Here is an 18,246-nt window from a genome sequence, read left to right as displayed (position 1 = left end):
CTGTCTTCCTGACATGTTATCCCCCTGGAGAGAACCACAGAGTTGTGGGTTGTGGGGTGGAGGTATAAGAAAAGTCACACTCGAAGGGGAGCAGCAAGTGATCACACATTCACTATAGATTGTCAAATCTATCTGTGCATATAGAGATACAGATACATGATACGTAGGCAGGCAATTTTGTTTTATCCTGCTGATTTGTGTTGTGGTATAATAAAAAGTATAAGGTTAGAAGATTATACATGCCAGTAATATCAGCATCAAGTTCCCTCATCCGTCATGGCAGCAGCTTTACACTGCTTTGTCTTTAAGAAGTTAATGGTGTTAATTTTTTAATTGGCTCTTGTTGGAATCCAAACAGCTCACTTGCCTGACTCCCCGCTGTTCTCTGGAAATGCTTTTGGCAAATGACAAGACAGATAATCCTCCTTCCTCATAGTCCCAAGCACCCTGCTTTTAACATTTAAAATGGCCCTCTTCAGTGCGCAAAAGTCGGGACTCTACACCCCAGAGAAGGACAAGTAGATCTGCTGAAAATATGGATTCCTGCTTTCAACCAACTTAAGCAGTGTTTATACAGACGTAAAGGAAGGAGGAAAATCTCTGATACAATGGAGATAGATGAATGTATTTGAATGCAAACAATGAAGTCGTATTTAGGCTTCAAGATACCACCTGGTTGTATCGTTTTGCTCTGAAAGTTATAGTGGAACATGTCATCCCCAGTGCACATACCTGGAATCCCCAGGTAGTAGCCAGTAGTGAAGTTGGCTTTAAAACCTCCTTTTGCCAGCAGACTGTCAGTGATGAAAAGCACAGTCATTCTATTGGTGGTTGAGAACACATCCCTTACTGGACCAGGCCCTGTGTACACAGCTGCTCCAAATGAAAACACGATAATCAGTGAGGTGATTCTTTGACTCTGGAAGAAAATAGGCCTGTTTTTGTCAGTTCCATTTTCTACAGGTATGCTACATGCAGCGTGGCTTGCTCAGGAAGTGACCACAGGTAAATAAGTGTGCTTTCCTTTAGATTTTGGACACTGCTTCTAGCAAAGCCAACTTTTCTATTGATCTTTCCCAGTATTGCTGTGGCTCAATAATTTAATGATGAATTATTTATAATATTATCTGGCTTAGCACCACTGCTATTCAAAGCTCATGTTACCCCAGAAGAAATGATTATTTGTCTGTTTTTAAAGACCTTTACGAAATGATGGAGATTATAGCTTTCCTTAGTAAAGTTTTGTCCAGATTTATTTGATTGTGTGTGTGTGTGTGTGTGTGTGTGTCATTAAACTAAGCTGAAGGATTGGATTGTGTGTGTGTGTGTGTGTGTGTCATTAAACTAAGCTGAAGGATTGGATTAATTCGAGACAGATAATATAAACCTAAGTTATGGTTTTCACAATATTTCCCACTGACCCCTGGGCTGGGGGGGTTTTACAAATGAAATACTCTCTACTACACAGTAAAGACTTAGGCTGATTACAATATACTTTCATATGCTTAGATATTTTACGTATTAGAATCTCCTAATTCTAAGTTCTGTTTCAAAAGAACTTCTTGCCTACAATTTTGAAAATTATGATTCTGAGATCCTCTGGAATTCTTATTTACCTTGCAATGATTGATGTAAATATTAAGAGGTGAAATGATAGAAATTAATTTTTCTTAGGTCATAAGAATACTAAAATTTTCATTAGAAGGACAATCTAACTTAAACATGGGAAAATAAAATGTGCTCATAACTATGTATATAAAAATCAAATTTGAAGTTCCTCAGTTCTTATTAGCACTAACCTCCCAGCCCCACTGAGATTTTTCATTGTCAGTATGTTCATTATGTGGCTCTCAGAGTCTTCTAGAGGCCTGCACATTAGAACTTTGTGGGATTTTGCTGAAGAACCCTGTGCAAACAGCAATGGATTAGTATTGCTGGGAACCCTCTCCACCACCCTGCACCTGTACTGCATAGAAAATTCCCTCTGGTCTTCCTCCATTGGTTGCAGTGTTCATGTGATTGCATCCTGATTGCATAGCTACCCGGCCAGACTTTTAGGAATTGACTAATATGAGTCCAAAACAGTTAGATAAAAACACTTTTACTAATGAAGTATTTTGTTTCATGCATTCCAGTTGACCCTGTATTTTCATAATTTAATATATCACTTTTCAAAAGACACCTTTTAAAAATATTGGTAGTAGTTAATTAAGATAATAGCTATCACACTTGACTGATAGATTTTTATTATATGACCATGTATTTTATGACCTACATACAAGAATTTCCTCCACGATAGTACGCTTTCTCCCACGTTTATTTTAAAAAATTAGTAATTGATAGAAGTTAGGGCAAAATCAACTTTGATCAATATTTGAATCATTTTCAGATACTTCTATAGAGGCAGCTGATACTAGAGACACAGAGTAATAACACAAAGTAAAAAAAAATCATAAAATATTTTTGAATAAAAAACACAATTTGTTCTTTTAGTTTGAAGTGAAACAAAACTGGATTTAATAGCTACTTTTAGAAATATGATGTATACATACTGCATATTAAACTGAATAATGCATGTCTTTTAGCTCTTAGTCTCCAAGGTGTAATGCTTACTGTAGTGAATTAATATACCCAGTAGAAATTACTCACGCAAAAATATTAATTCTGGTTTGCTAAGAATGCTCAAGAATATTATTCTGTCATTATTGCAAACACTCTCATTTCATTTTGCTTGTTGTGAGTGATTATATTTATTGGGAAAGGCTTTCTCCATCAATCCAATATCTTGCGCCATCCAACCTTCACAGTACTTAACTTGCAGACTTACCTAAGAGCAAAGAATCATCTCCTCCACCGTCTCTGACTTCCACTACATCTGCAATATTTTCTAAGTCAAATTCTTGAAAATGAAGTTGTATATTCTTTCCCTTTTGTGCATTTAGATACCAAACACCTTAAAAGTAAAACATGACAACACAGTTTAGAACACAAATCAAAAGATTTACCTCAACAGCTTCACTCTCTTGAGAATTTCAAATATCTCTGAACATTTGTATATTAGGTACATATCATGTCCCTCCACAGCAGCCATTTCCATTATTGGTACAGTGCCTTGGGCATTTTGGAGAGCCTGACAATTTATCTACATCTTTACCTAGACTGTGTCATGCTTGTTTCTTCTTTTCTCATTTCCATGCCTAGCAAATAAAGTGCACAATAATATTTATTTAATAAATCAACAAATTTAATACATTTATTCACACTGTTCTTTTAATATTCCACTGATTTTTCAGAAATTTTAGACCATTGCTTTGTACAAAAAAATATATTCAAAAGATGTCTTCAGTGTGGAGTAAAGATGACAATCTCTGGTTCCTCATACAAGTCAAATTAGATTCATGGTTGTTTATTTTTTTTGGATCAGATAAGCCCCTGGAATAGTGACTTTATTCTCCGATGAAAGTGATACTTACTTATCTCTGGGTCATTTGAAGGAAGAAAAGCTGACATTTTCTAACAACACATTTTTCACTGTCATTAGAGCATTCCTTTCACTGGTAGATTTTCCCATTTAGATTGGTGTTGCTCTCTTAGGTGAGGTCATGGGCAGAACACATCTGTTTCCCAGGCCTACTGAAGTTGAATATTTGTAGGATGGGCTGGGGAATTGGCATCTTTAACATAATTTCTATGTAGATTGAATGAGCTACTCTAGTTAGAAATATTGACCTAGATATAGGCTCTGTTCAGTTTTAGCAAACTATTCTTCTCTCTAGACTTAAGAATTTTTAGTGAATCCTCATTATTTCATCTTTTATACTGAGAAACTAACTACATTAGTCTAGCTGCCTGCTATGTTGACATGGGTCTATATTTACAAAAGGTGTGGATATCATACTTTTTATACTTTTTATACTTTCCACTTACTTTATCCTGTGAAATTGTAAACTTGTTGTATATAATATAGACAGTATATGCATAATCAGGACGAGTGATTAAGAGAACAGTACCTGGAGTAAGGTACTTCCACTTACTGGTTTTATTCACTTTTTAAATTTGAGAATTATAATAGTAACACCTGCTTCAAAGAATTACTGTAACAACTTACTGAAATTCTATATTAAGCATTAGCAAAGTGCCTAGCATGAAATAAATGCTAAATAAGTGAGTGATCATTATTGTGATTGTTGTTATCATTATATTACGCAATCTTATAGACGTGGTAGTTGTGGTCAGGCTTGGCAAATTTATAATCCACTTTGCTGTGTCAGTGTGGGAATCTACCCTTGATATATACATTTGTTTCTCAAGGCCTGGGAAAAGAAACAACTCACAAAAAGCCTTATTAGGGTAGCTGTTTGGAAAGTTCATAGAAGTGAATGTTGTATTTGGCTCCCACAGTTCAAAAGGTCCTCCACAGTCCGCTGAAAAGGAAACAACGAAAACTTATTAGTAACACAATGTTTATTTCAGAGAGATAATATATCCTCGCAAATTTCTAATTATATTTCTTGGAATACTGATTTTGACAGATAAAATGCATTGTTTGTATAAAGGAAAAACTTGTAACTTAAGTAATGAAAAACTACAGCTAAACTGGTCTCTTTACTGAAGAACTTCTCAAAACATTAACTATTCTTATGTTGTTTATGAATCTCCAAGAAGGCATAGTAGTATGCAGCATTTCCCAAAATTATTTAGGCAAGAAATAATTTTGCTGAGCATCTTTTATAAATGGGCTTCATGAAATAAGTTATCAGGTACTCCCTGCTACAAAAAAATAAAAAAGAATCTTTATAATAAAACAGATCTTATATCTGTCATTCTGAGAAGGGCTAGTAAATGACTCATTTGACCATCTCTTATGCTTTTTCTACTTTTTTCTTTTTTTGTTTTCAGTAGAGAGGAAGCTTCACTGTTCTGTATACTGAGATGTTTTATTGTCAAGAAAGGGAGACAAACCGAAACTTCACTTGCTAACTAATTGTCCTAGACTGATCTGTTACCTAACATTGTCTAGGAGTCAAGTTGAGGAAGCACTTCTTAGAAAAAATAGAGCACAGATATTTTAGTTAAAACTAAGATGATTTAAGTAAGCATATTAACTGTATGAAATTCTTAACCTATTTCCTGCTTAATAGAAGAACATTCTAAAGTAATATAAAAATTTACCAACTAGTTTAAGTGTCCTAATTCTATCTTATTTTTATTAGCATGTTACATTTAAAATCAAAGAATAAAAATAACCTGATTCTAAGGATAAGAAACTGAGAAAAGTATATATTTTTCCAATTATTAAAGGCAGATGATACTGAAATTATTTACTCCCAATAAGATAGAAATCAGATTATAGGAGGGATAATTAAACATCTCTATATCTTCATCAGTGCCTTCATTCATACCCTCTTCTTTGGCCCCTTTTTTATTATGTTATTTATTTATTTATTTATTTTTGAGAGTGAGAGAGAGTGCACATGGGGGAGGGGAAAAGGGAGAGGCAGAGAGATAATCACAAGCAGACTCTCAGCTGTCAGCATGGAGCCCTATGCAGGGCTCAGTCTCAACAAAGCATGAGACCATGACCTAAGCTGAAATCTAGAGTTCAGACACTTAACCGACTCAGCCACTCAGGCTCCCTGGTCCCTCTTTTACATGTTATCTATCTCAATTATGTAGATTCATACAATTCATGTGCTTCTTCCAAATTTGTATGTGATGAGCCTCTTAGGTGTGGGTTTCATGATGGATAGGATTGGATAGAGAGGGACGATTGCTGTGGCTCAATTGTAGTGCCGCCATCCCATCCTGTTCCATAAAGTGGTAGAATATAGTCTACCTTACATGCTCTCCTGGGCAGGCTGGTCCAGAGCCAGATGAACTTAACAAGAATAATAAAAACTCTTATAAAACTTTATCATTTGTACATTGTTTCCATGCACATTGTCTCATCTGGGGGGGATGTGATGTATAAAACGAAGATGGGTTGGAGCTGGTGGTTTAAATTTTTGCCCTGGTAGCTACTTGTATTTTTGAGAGTTGGTTTTCTCACACATAAAATAGATATATATTAGAGATTTTCAGAGTTGTTATAGAAATCAGACATAATTATGAAAAGTACCTACATGTTACCTGGCATATTCAGTAATGATTTTTAATACATACTTGTGGGTTAGGTAATTACTTTCATTATTTCATTTATAGGAAATTTGAGCATTGGAAATATTCAGTTACTTGCTAATGCTGTACACATTCATTTAGTGTCAAAGTCAAGACTTCAGTTCAGTTCATTTCAAGCTCATCCCACAATATGTCTTCTTATTAAGTTGATTAAACTCTGCATTATTTCCACTGTCTGGTCTAAGCTATAGACAGGGTTTAGACTGTGTCCCAGTAAGTGCCACTTGATGGTATGTGACATAATACTTGTTGAGTATAGACAAAGAGAAGGAGAGTAGAAAGGGACATGGATGAAAGTACTAACACATAAGGTCAATGATGGATAGATCTAGAAGGAAGAAAGCACTGTACACAGGGTGCTGAAGAAAATATTTAAACCAAAGAAAGAGTGATAATGGGAAGGGCAGGCTCTCCACTGGAAAGGGAGAAGGAAAGGCAAGAGAATTGTGTGCTCCCATCTGAGGCTAATACTCTCCTTGATTATGTGATTAATTGTCCAGTAAAGATTTCTGAAGAAGGATCTATGACAACCCCTCCACCTCACTTACACACACTAATTTAATTTCAATAATTCTTAGTGCCATGAAAGACTCCCTTCAACCTCTGTGAAACTAATGGGAAAGGGGGAAGTATAATTGCAGGAGAAAAATTAACATTGCAGATTCCAGATTAGGGAAAACCAGTCTTCCTAGTTCACAGACTTAGATGCGGCCAGTGGATTTGTTTTTGTTTTGTTGTTGCTGATTTTAAACCATCATTCTTATTTTCTCTTCAAGGAATAGGAAAAACCTCAAAATTGCATTCTCCTAATGGCATAAACAGCTGACATTTTGGCAAATGTATTGAATTTTCACATAACTGAACACAACAGTACATTATATTAGATGTAGATGAGTAGGTAGGACTTTAATAAATGCACATCTAGAACTAAAATGTTGTCAAGCATAATTGTGAAGCCTGTCAAGGCAGACAGACAGTAGCATTTCTCCACTACATAGAAGTCTTAGAAAATTCATTCTTATGAAGTACTTAAAAATCCTTTTTTTGAAATGTATCTCACATATAATTTCATGTCTAATAACTGACCAGTAAGATATCTTTGACTCTTGGCCTGATATGATATANATGATGGTAAGGAAATGGAAAAAACACTTTCAGCCATTCTAAAAATGAAGACACAATGTATTTTAATGATGGTGTTGCTCTAGTAAAGTTGTAGCTTCTTCATAGAGGGGCTGAAGACTCATAAAACATACTTCTGGGTATCACAGTCAAACTGTGTCATTAGATAAACTTTCTCCACCCAGAGACTGGGAGTTAAATTGTCTGGTACAGGGAACTCTATTCATTTACAGTTGTTAAATTTTTTTCTTTTTCTTTTTCTTGAAGCTGTTCTCTCAAAGATTTATATTCTGATTAATTCCTTACTATGCCAGCAGGGATTTTCACTCCATACAGTATGTAAATAGCATGCAGTATTTTGCAAAGCAGTTGTCAAGGATAGATATTTTCCTTGAGGCATGTCATTTTTAATCTATGCAGAAGCCTCTGACTTTCGTGAGATATGAGGTGAAAAAGAAAAGAGCCCAGCTCTCACTTACAAAAAGAAGGTTAAAATTAAAGGTATTTGTGGCAAAACAATAGGTGTACCTTGAGAAATAGTATCTCTCATTGATGTTTGAATAATGTTAAAGTCAGCCATTATTTTTCATCATCTTAAGTCCTACATTATTACATACAACATTTAAAAATTTTAGGTTGTAATATAAAATGGAATTCCCCATGAAAACTTTATGTTTAGTTTCTCAAAATTTATATTCCATTCATAGGTTTTCATGGCCTATGAATGCATGTGAGTGCACTTAATATAGAATTTGCCAGAGATTTAAATACCAAGTCATACTAATGATATAAAAGGCAAGAAGCCCTGCTAGAATATGATCCTTATATGATTATTAGACAAGTAGATAGGTACTGATTCATTTCTATATGAAGAATTAAAGTTAGATTACTTAACTCAAAGTATAATGTCCCGTCTATGAAACTTTCCAAATTAACTTTAATTTGGTCTCTGGAAATGGAAAATGGCCTAAATTATGGCCAATAGAACAAAATGTGGAAATAAAGAGTGACTATCAAAATAGCTGAAACTATGGCTTGCAATTGTTTTTTTTCTTAAATAGCTTTAACAGCTGCAGAAATAAGTTAGGGACCTGAAGAATGGATTTCTTTTTGTATATTCTTATTCTGTTTAGTAGGTAATTGTCATGAATCACCCAAATTGTGTTGCAAATTGACATGATATTTGTGTAATGGAATGTAGACTTTCTAAAAGTGTTCTCAATACAATCCCCATGTTTAAATTTGTATTAATGTCAGAGGGCAACAATTGTACTGCTAATTCAACAGTAAGTGATTGAAGTCACAAAATGGAAGAATCCCTGAACTTATGAAAACTGAATGTAACATTTTCCCCAAACTAGGCACAATGTAGATCCCTAGGAACAAAGGAGGAATTTTGCTAGTCGGCTACTGGTCTGGGATTATTTTCTTATTCAAAATGCTCTATAAAAGCTAAAGAAGGGCTATTAGCCAGTCAGCTATGGTTTCCTTTTATTTCTGCTTAAACAAATCAGTGATCTGGAACCAGAAAAGCTCTGCTCAAATAAGAATTTCACTGAACCAATTGCAAATGGCATTAGAATGAAATTGTTCAGAATGCATTTGATGGTAATTAGCATTTTCTGCTGTGCTAAATATTGCCCTAAAGTGAACCATTTGGAAACTGGAACAAATATACTTTGGACAAATTCTAAAGTTTATATTTTAAAATCAGATAGGTCATTCTACCAATACAATATCCCTATTGTTAAAATGTGCAAGGATATCATGCTTCCTTGACATTGAAGTATTATTTTTTCTCTTTCTGACTAGAATAGATGTGATGACTGAATGGCTTATGTAGTTAAAGTTTTAATATGGAAATTATATTAAAGTTTTATTTGTATGTAAAATAAACTTTATATGTACAAAAGTTATCTTGCATTTTTTATTTCAGATAATGATGAAATTATTATTTTAACAATATCAAGCCTGTAAAACTTACTTCCACTGGAAAAATTTTCTTCTTGACCACTTTTTGATCAATAGTGAAACACACTGGCAGAAAGGATTATAAAAATTGTTTTCAAATGATTGAAATATCAAAATAGCAAGATGTTGACACACCTAGGTGGCTCAGTCGGTTAAGTGTCTGACTCTTGATTTTGGCTTAGGTTCTCATAGTTCTCATAGTTCGTGGGATCAAACCCTGTGTCTGGCTCTGTGCTGACAGTGCAGAGCCTGCTTGGGATCATCTCTGTCTTTCTCTCTCTCTGTCCCTCCCCTGCTTTCTTTCTCTCTCAAAATAAATAAATAAACATTTAAAAAATACCAGGATGTTTCTAATATTTGGTATCCATAGGATTTATCAAACCAGTAGTGACTTTAATAATTAAAATGTGGTGAGTGTTTTTGCATGAGAATGTTTTATATAAGAATGTTATATGTAAGTTTTATAGACAGATAGGGTGTGGGGCACCGACAATGAAGTGAAACAATTAGTTTTAAACAATGCTGGACAACCAAAATTATTGTATTCATGGTGTTTTTTTTCTCTATCCCATCCTTTCCTTCATTTCTAAATCTTAGTTCTGGTATTAAAATTTTGTTTGACAAAAATATTTGTGTCACCAAAAGAAAATTACAATCAACATAAAAAGAAAGAGAGACTTAGTTCATGTTGATTAATATGTATTGATGATCTATCTGTGCGATGTCAAGAACCAGTCAGATAATGGTGAAGCAAAGATGAGTGAGGCCCAGAGTTTGGTGTCACGAAAGTCACTTCTTGACACAATCTTGTGGCCAAATTATTATGTGAGAATTCATGCTACTCTTCTGCTTTTGTTTCAATTTTATGGTGTTCTGCTATCTCATAATGCTTCCTTAAAGACTTCTGTAGTTCACGCTTTCTTCTCCAAAGTCTATCACTTACTTTTCTAGTTTATTACTTTTAAGAGCACATAACTATATTTTGTCTTAAATATTATTTATTTTTTCCATGTATTGGTTATTGCTATATATTACATTTCTTATGCAGTGCTTTGTACATAGTAGATATTTATAAAATTTGAATGAACATTTGAAATATTAAGGGATTTATGTATAGCCTATACTAGCATCTAAACCTATTAATACAAAAGATGATAAGAATAAACTAGCCTTTTGGTAGAATGTAAGTACACATTCAATATGGTAGCATGGCACCATATTGAATGACAATATGATAACTATTCTCTTCTTAATTGCAGCTCACTTGTTATATGCTCTCAAACACTGCTTATTTATCTTTAGAACTTTTGAGTTGTTAGAGCCCCTCATCTGAAAGTCTGCTTTCTTTTTTTTCCCCCCTAAGGTAAAGATTGAAAGCAGAAAAACATGTAGTTTTGGAAATGAAGTCAAATTTGGATATGTTCTCCAAGTTGATTTGCTGATGTGATTATGGGAAGAGTTTCAAGTGCACTTGGAAGGAAATGGGAAATGGAAAAAGTACTGTGTTTGTGGGCTCAGATCCATGGCAGAAGGAAAATATCCATGAGGTCTGACACAAGAGAAGTTGTAGAGCTAGATCAACTTCCAAGTATCATAATCCAAAGATAAAAGGTTTTTTTTGTTTGTTTGTTTGTTTTTACATCAAAACTGCAATGCACTGAAGACATCTCAGTAAAGGCTCAATACCTGTTTTATATCATTTATCATTGTATGGTTTTTTCTCCTGCCAAATCCATACTCTGAAAGTAGAATGTTGTTATTGTCTCCTCTGACATGCTAAGATGGAGAGTAATGCCCCTTTTTCTTCTGAAATGTCATGTTTTTAATTTGAATTAAAAGCACAGGTAGACACAGGCTCCATTTTGTTCTTTTGTGTCAAAAGAATCCATAAGACAAGGGAAATCTTGGCCACTGCTCAGCTGCAACACATTAGTGGATCCACGAATGGAGTGCATTGCAGGGCCTTACAAAGGCACCATTTCAGGATAAAAATCTTTTGTGTGATCTTGGTCTGTATAGTCAAAGTCCAGGCCCAATAATTATTATGAAATTATTCTGGAAATAGGCTGGGTGGGTTTCAAGCTTAACCAAACTCCTCTTGAGATCTTAACATCATTCTTTAAGAAGACCATGAGATACCATATGTTTTCACTTATATGTGGATCTTGAGAAATTTAACAGAAGACCATGCAGGAGGGGAAGGGGAAAAACAGTTACAGAGAGGGAGGAGGCATATCATAAGAGACTCCTAAATGATGAGAACAAACTGAGGGTTGATGAGGGGTGGGAGAGAAGGGAAAGTGAGTAATGAGCATTGAGGAGGGCACTTGTTGGGATGAGCACTGGGTGTTGTATGGAAACTAACTTGATAATAGATTATATTTAAAAAAAAAAAAAACAGAAAACCATGAGAATCTTAAGGTTTCTTTCCAAAAGATTCTCAGCCATGCCACATGGTCAATATAGTCTTAGTTTGTATTTTAGTGAGAACAGGATGGAAATCAACACCTTCATTATTTTAAAAATTAAAAATATAACTAACATTAGTATAAATATGATGCATAACAAAGTACCAAGTGACTTCCTTATGCATAATATATAATATTTTGTTAGCTTCCATTTTACTTATATTTTGAAGTCTTAGGTTTTCAGTAAAAAAATATTAGACTAAGATAATTTAAAAAGCTAAAGGAAGATCTACCTGAAAACATTAATGATTTAATTGTAAAATACATGTTATATTACTTACTAGGAAGTTCTGGTGGAGGAGTTGGGACCAAAGTTGGTTCTGGATAAAGACTTGAATTGCAAATCCCATATGTTAGGCTAATGTCGTCCAATGCTATATCACTCAGGAGCTGGTTTTTAAAAGCATTAAAAGCAACCTGCAATTTAGAGAAGGATATGAAATCATTCTACCCTAATCTTCTCTGACTTGGTTCTTGTGGCCCAGTATTCTCTGGAAAATCAGTATTACCAACTCCAAATATAAGAGGACAAGTTTCTGTACAATTGAATATTGATAGATCATACTTTTTTATAATTCTTCTGCTGAGCCCACCTCCCTACTTATGTCTACTAGTGTCTTCCTTCTGAGTTAGGCACAGCTTCTTTATGTCTCTGTCTCTTTCTCTCTCTTGATTTGTCATACTCTACTGGCCTCTGCCATACAAATCCTAAAGAGAAGACACACCAACTGAATAATTTAAATGAGAAAAGAAAGGGGCATGAGAAAATAGGTCTATAATATGTTCATTCGGGGCCAAGTACTGATCATAGTTCACCCAGAGAGCTGGTGTGAGCTCCTCTGTGAGGGTAACACCCAGAGGACACAGACCCAGACTTGGAAGGAAGTTTCAAGTGGTCCGATGAAACATATTAGGTTCTTAAGGACAGTGAGTATTTTAGCTGAACTTTCCTGGATCCTCTTCTGAGGGAAAGGCATATACGCTATATGCTAATCGCTATGCTAGGCACACTGTATACATTATCTCATTTAATTCTTTCAACACTATTGTACAGTGATCCATTCACTCATTTGTTCTTTCATTCCACCTACCTAATGGTAGACATTATTCCAAATAAGGATTATTTTCTCCTTTTCATGTACGTGCAAGTGGAATTTCAAAGAGACTAATGTGACTTATATAAGTTTTCCTAACAAATTGGCAAAGGCAAGGTGTGACTATTTGTTGAACTTCCTGCTCTCATTCTGACTGATAAGCTAACTTTGAAGAAGTGGGTGTAGCTAGCTATACTACTTTAAAGAAATGGTTAATGAGTTGAGCCAGGCTTTGCCACTGCAATGCAGTTGCCCCTCTTATCTGAGATTTTACTTTCTGCAATTTCAGATCTTCATAGTCAACCAGGTTTGGAAACAGATGATCTTTCTTCATTATTGTTAGAAGGTCAGTAGTAGCATAAGGCCATGTCACAATGCTGATAGCATTCAGCTCACTTTATCTTATCGCATAAGCATTCTATCATCTCACAGAATTATAAGAATGGTGAATAAAGTACAATAAGATATTTTGAGAGAGAGCAAAAGACCATATTCACATAACTTTTGTTAAGGCATATTGTTGTAATTGTTCTATTTTCTTATTTATTATTTTTGTTAACCTCTTACTGAGTCTAATTAATAAATTCAACCTTATTGTAGGTATGTATGTATAGAAACATGCATAGTTTATATAGGGTTCGATAGTATCTATGTGTTCAGGCATCCATGAGGTCTTGGAACGTATCCTCTGTGGACAAGGTGGGCACTGTACTTATTTTCCTGCTTCTGCCATTTCTTTGTTCCCTCGATGTTCCATTTTCCTTTATCCTTCTCTGTATTATCAGAAAACAAAGTTGGAGAAAAAAAGCTTCACAGAAAAAAAAAGATTCAGGAGAAAGAAAAATGGAAGGAATGCAGACAAAGGTGGTTGATTACTGCTTGTCTTACACAAAATTATGGAGGAGAACTAAGCCTTGACAATGACAATGTCTGTCCAAGTAGACACCTTCTGAGAGTCACACTGTCTTGTCTGAAATGACCCGATTAAAACATTGTTAATTTGGTCCAACTATCAGCCTGTATTATCCTGTATTTTAATTGCAAACACCCTTAGGAAGAGCACACAATAAGGTGTTATCTGAAAAATTAATCCACCTTAATGTAAAATAAATGATCAGAAACTTCTCAATGGCATAGATTGTAGACTTTGTTTCTAAAGGAAATATATAGATTAAGTCAAAGTGAGGCTGGGTGGATGGATACTGATGGGTGTGGATGTTCCGATAAGAAAGGATGGAATCCTAGAAAAGCGCAGGACTGATCTAGGCGGTGTTCGTGAAAAGCTGAAATCCTAGGTATGTACGGGATATGGAAAGACAAGGTTGGCTTGTGCTAGAAAATTGCTGAAGAAAACTGAAATATGCCACAAAGTTTCTATGGATTTTATGGCTCATTACGAGTAGTACTTTTGTGTAGTAATTGTTCTTCAATAAGTGGTTTTAAAGAAATAAAGGAACAAATGAAAATAAAGGCACTCAAAGATTATTCTAAAAAGGATTAAGGAAGTAGAAAAAGTGACTTGGCTATATTCAGAAAATAAATAATTTCTCTCATCTTATTCCCTTAAGTTATAATTATCATCATTTGTAGAACAAAAATACATGATTATAAATCACAAGGTATTTTGCCAACCTTAAATCCCACTGTTTCATATAATGTTACTTGTCCATAATTCCAGTTTTCTCCAAAATTTCCTTCCTTTTGGAAAACTGTCTTCTCTGTGTTTTGGTTACTGCTGATATTAACGCTTAATTTATAGACATTTTCACCATACATATAATACCTAGTTGGGAAACAAGCAGAAATGGTTGGATTTCTACAATATTAGAATAAATGGAACTTAGGATTCTTTACTTTCTCTGAAATACTGTTTCTCCTTGAGTGAGAGACTTGCTAGAGAAGGGGAGGGAGTCGCCCAGCATTTCGCTACTTTATCAATTGGATAAATAATGGCAAATGCATTAAAACTTAGGATGCCTTAGTAAAATCAGAGCTTGACAATGTGACAAAGGCAATGTTAGTCATTAAATAAGGCAGCATTTATTTCACCTGTGTCTATGACATACCAGAAACTGAGACAGACTGGTTCCAAAGTGGGGGCTAAAGGGAGACTTAAGAGTCCTACTCTTTCTCGTCTCCCTCCTGGTCCAATTGGGGTAGAAATGTAAAATCCTATAAGAACAACAAAAAAGTTTTACTTCAGTTAAATTTCAGCAATTTCATTGTGTGAGATATATCATGCATAAGCAGAAAAGAGAAACTTTGAGGTAAAAATGTAGAGTGGAAAGGGCAGTGGGCATGAGCCCAGAGGGCCCTGTCTCTGCCATAAAAATTATTTTTAGGAGCTCACCTCTCCACCTCCCAATTTATAAAACAAAACCCTTGAACTGAAGTATAGGGTATATCAATGTCTGACTTTTTATGAGTCCACATGATTATTTCATCATATTATCGTATCTAAACACCACTTTAATTCCCAGTTACTAGATTTTTGATCAATTCACTTCTTCAGAGGCAGTAAGTACATGAGAGTATTTAGATAGCTGCTGGACTAACTCATGTTACATGCAAGTATTTATGCACAAATCTGAAGGCAACGTTAAGAGTTTCAAAGACCGTCAGTTTTTTATTCCATGGACTATACTGCATTTCTCTCTATAAGAAGTTACTTGATTTTATAATGGTTGCATCTTCTATATTTCTTTGAATGATAACTAATCAGATCACAGAAGAGCAGGAAGCATGCTAATCTACATAAAAGCTTCCTATAATAGCTCAAGCCACTGCGTAAAGGGCTTTCTGGTCTGGAATTCATTATTCCAACCAATGATTTGAGTCATTTGAAGTGTGGGAAGAGTTGCTTGAGTGAGATCATCTTGAACCCTTTCTTAGGGAAATTTAATTTTTTTAATTCTTAGTTTGCAGCTTATATATTATGACAGAAAGCAGGAATCATGTAACAAAATATGAGATAAAGCAAATGAAATATTGAGCAAATCTAATTTTATTAGAATGTAGTTTTCTTTGAAATGCCGAAATTTAGTGTTTATTTGAAATCAAGCACCTTCTTTGTGCTTTCCAACGAAATTTTTATAGACAATGCTGGATAATATTCAACTCATTCATTTACAACATGCAGTATAGGGACAAGATACAAAGAAAAGTACTAGTAAAACTGCCAATAGATATATCAATTAATATGTAAGTAAGTGAGGCAAAAAATTCAGAAAAAAAGTCCTTTATTAAAGTGAAATTATAGTCAGATATATTAATAAATGTAAAATTAAGTACATTCACTAGATTTAGATTATAAAATGTAAAATGAAAATGAATTCATGTTTAACATTTTATATTAACACATTACTAATACTTTATATAAGGCTGTGGCATTTCATGAGTACTTATTTTAGCTCTATTGTTAGTGCTCAATTCTTCAACCTAATAAAACATATAGCATGAAGAGATGATTTAAAGGAAGTTCACCCTTTAAATGCCAAATTCCAAATTCCTTTCGAATTTTAGTTGATTAGAACATAGTTGGGGAGGAAATGATTAAAATACCATTGAATGCCATGAATAAATAGTGAAATGGGTACCTTGCTCAGAAATATTTCTAGTTAGCAGCAATTATGAACCATAAAAGCTATTGTACTTCTATTTATGTTTGGCCATGTTCATAGTCAATTAGTTATCAGAAATACTTTGAACCTATTGTTTACTCATTGAGCAAACAAAATATGGGATTTTTAGTCTGATAAAGATATCATAATGCTATGGGTTTTGTACCACTGTTCAGATAAAACATAATTAATTATGGGGACCATAGTACCTCATGACTTTTGCATAAATACATTTTTAAAGCCCCAATATATTAAATATCACATAGAATTGCATGTTTTGGAATATAAAATAAAATAACACATTAATAAGTATATAATAACATTAAAAATGCAGAAATAATGTATTAACTATTTCACTGATATCAGAGTTCAGCTAAATTCTCCACCTAACAAATTAGAAGATGAAAAAAATCCTTCATAAAATTATAAATTTTTAAAATAGAGAATTGTTTACATAACAGTTTACTTAGTCTACCTAACTGTCCTTAAATTTCATCTACAATGTTTGCCTGTGGGGGTCATTTGACCTTTCTTTAATGTTTGTCAGATTTACAGGAATCATTGCATTTAAGGCAGCCCATTCCATTTCAACACAATTAGAAAATTCTTTTCTTTTCTAAGAGTAAGTTATTATGTGCTTATTTTTTCAAATTTTGCTCCTCAGTCCATTAAGGATAAATTAATTTATGTTAACTACAAATGTTTAAAGGCTACTATTTTGGCTTTTCTAAGTCTTCTCAAGATTATCCATCCTTTTTGCCTTCAATAATTTTAATCTGGCACAATTTGAATTGCTTCACATTTGATAAACTCTCAATTAGTTGTACATCCATCTAGTTCCACTCAGAATATGGAAACCAGAAGTTCACACAATATTTCTGTTGGAGTATCTTACCAGGTGGATGAATAAGGACATCACACCTTGGGACTATAACTTAAGTTATATTGTCATTGACACTATTTATTTCTAAGTGTGTCTCATTCATAGAACTCTCCATGAGAATTCTTCATCTCCTCCATCCTTGCTTCATAATGCACAATCTAATTGTTCCCTTATTTACCATCTCTTTATCTCCTACTAAACAAATATAAACTTACAATGATGGTTGAAGTTACTATACTATGACTTCAATGTCATTTTCTAGCCATCGTTCTTATAACTCATCCATTTACATGTAGCACTTCTATAAAATTAGATTATTTTGATTTTTTCAACTCCCATGTTAACCCCATGTTATGACATATGGGTCTATTACCGCCCCCCCTGTTTTTCTGTCCCTCTACGTCTCCTTACAATTGTACCTGTCAAAATCTTACTTATTTTTTGAAGTAATTGAGATCAAATTGTCATCTCCTTTAGAAAGTGCTTATTGGTCTTCCCAATCATATGTTACCATGCCTTTTGAATTGTCAGTGTACATGTACTTTCTCTGATGTCACTTAGTCTATTTTTTTTAAGTTGCTTTATTTATTTTGAGAGAGAGAGAGAGAAAGAGAGAAAAGGAGAGGCAGAAAGGGTGGGTGGAGAGAGAATTCTGAGCATGCTCTGTACTCTCAGTATAGAGCACAACATGGGGCTCCAACTCACGAGCTGTGAGATCATGACCTGAGCAGAAACCAAGAGTCAGATGCGGAACTGACTTAGTCACCCAAAGGTACCCCTCACCTAGTCTGTTTTGCTGTGTCTTATATTCATGTTCGTATGTGACCTTTAAAATTGCTAGATTTGGGGGGGGGGAAGATACTTGGTTGATTTTTGAACTTTCAATATGGATTAGCTGAATGTTGCTTAAT

General features: G+C 34.3%; 1 protein-coding gene across 2 annotated transcripts in view; it reads right to left on the bottom strand.

The window, feature by feature from the left end:
* Positions 1-18,246, bottom strand: part of TMPRSS15 (transmembrane serine protease 15) — a 115,064-nt gene that overhangs the window by 52,897 nt on the left and 43,921 nt on the right. For both annotated transcript variants that reach the window (XM_077765627.1, XM_077765628.1), the window contains 6 exons: positions 14,899-15,004; positions 14,465-14,615; positions 12,020-12,155; positions 4,335-4,424; positions 2,828-2,953; positions 733-873 (listed from right to left, as the gene is read on the bottom strand). In XM_077765627.1, coding sequence (XP_077621753.1) covers positions 733-873; positions 2,828-2,953; positions 4,335-4,424; positions 12,020-12,155; positions 14,465-14,615; positions 14,899-15,004 — 750 coding nt within the window. The remainder of the gene's footprint in view (positions 1-732; positions 874-2,827; positions 2,954-4,334; positions 4,425-12,019; positions 12,156-14,464; positions 14,616-14,898; positions 15,005-18,246) is intronic.

The sequence above is a fragment of the Crocuta crocuta genome, unplaced genomic scaffold, assembly GCF_008692635.1.
Source record: "Crocuta crocuta isolate KB4526 unplaced genomic scaffold, BGI_CrCroc_1.0 scaffold174, whole genome shotgun sequence".
Lineage (NCBI taxonomy): Eukaryota > Metazoa > Chordata > Mammalia > Carnivora > Hyaenidae > Crocuta > Crocuta crocuta.
Note: the sequence above shows the minus strand (reverse complement) of the source record. Positions and strands in the feature narration are given on the sequence as shown.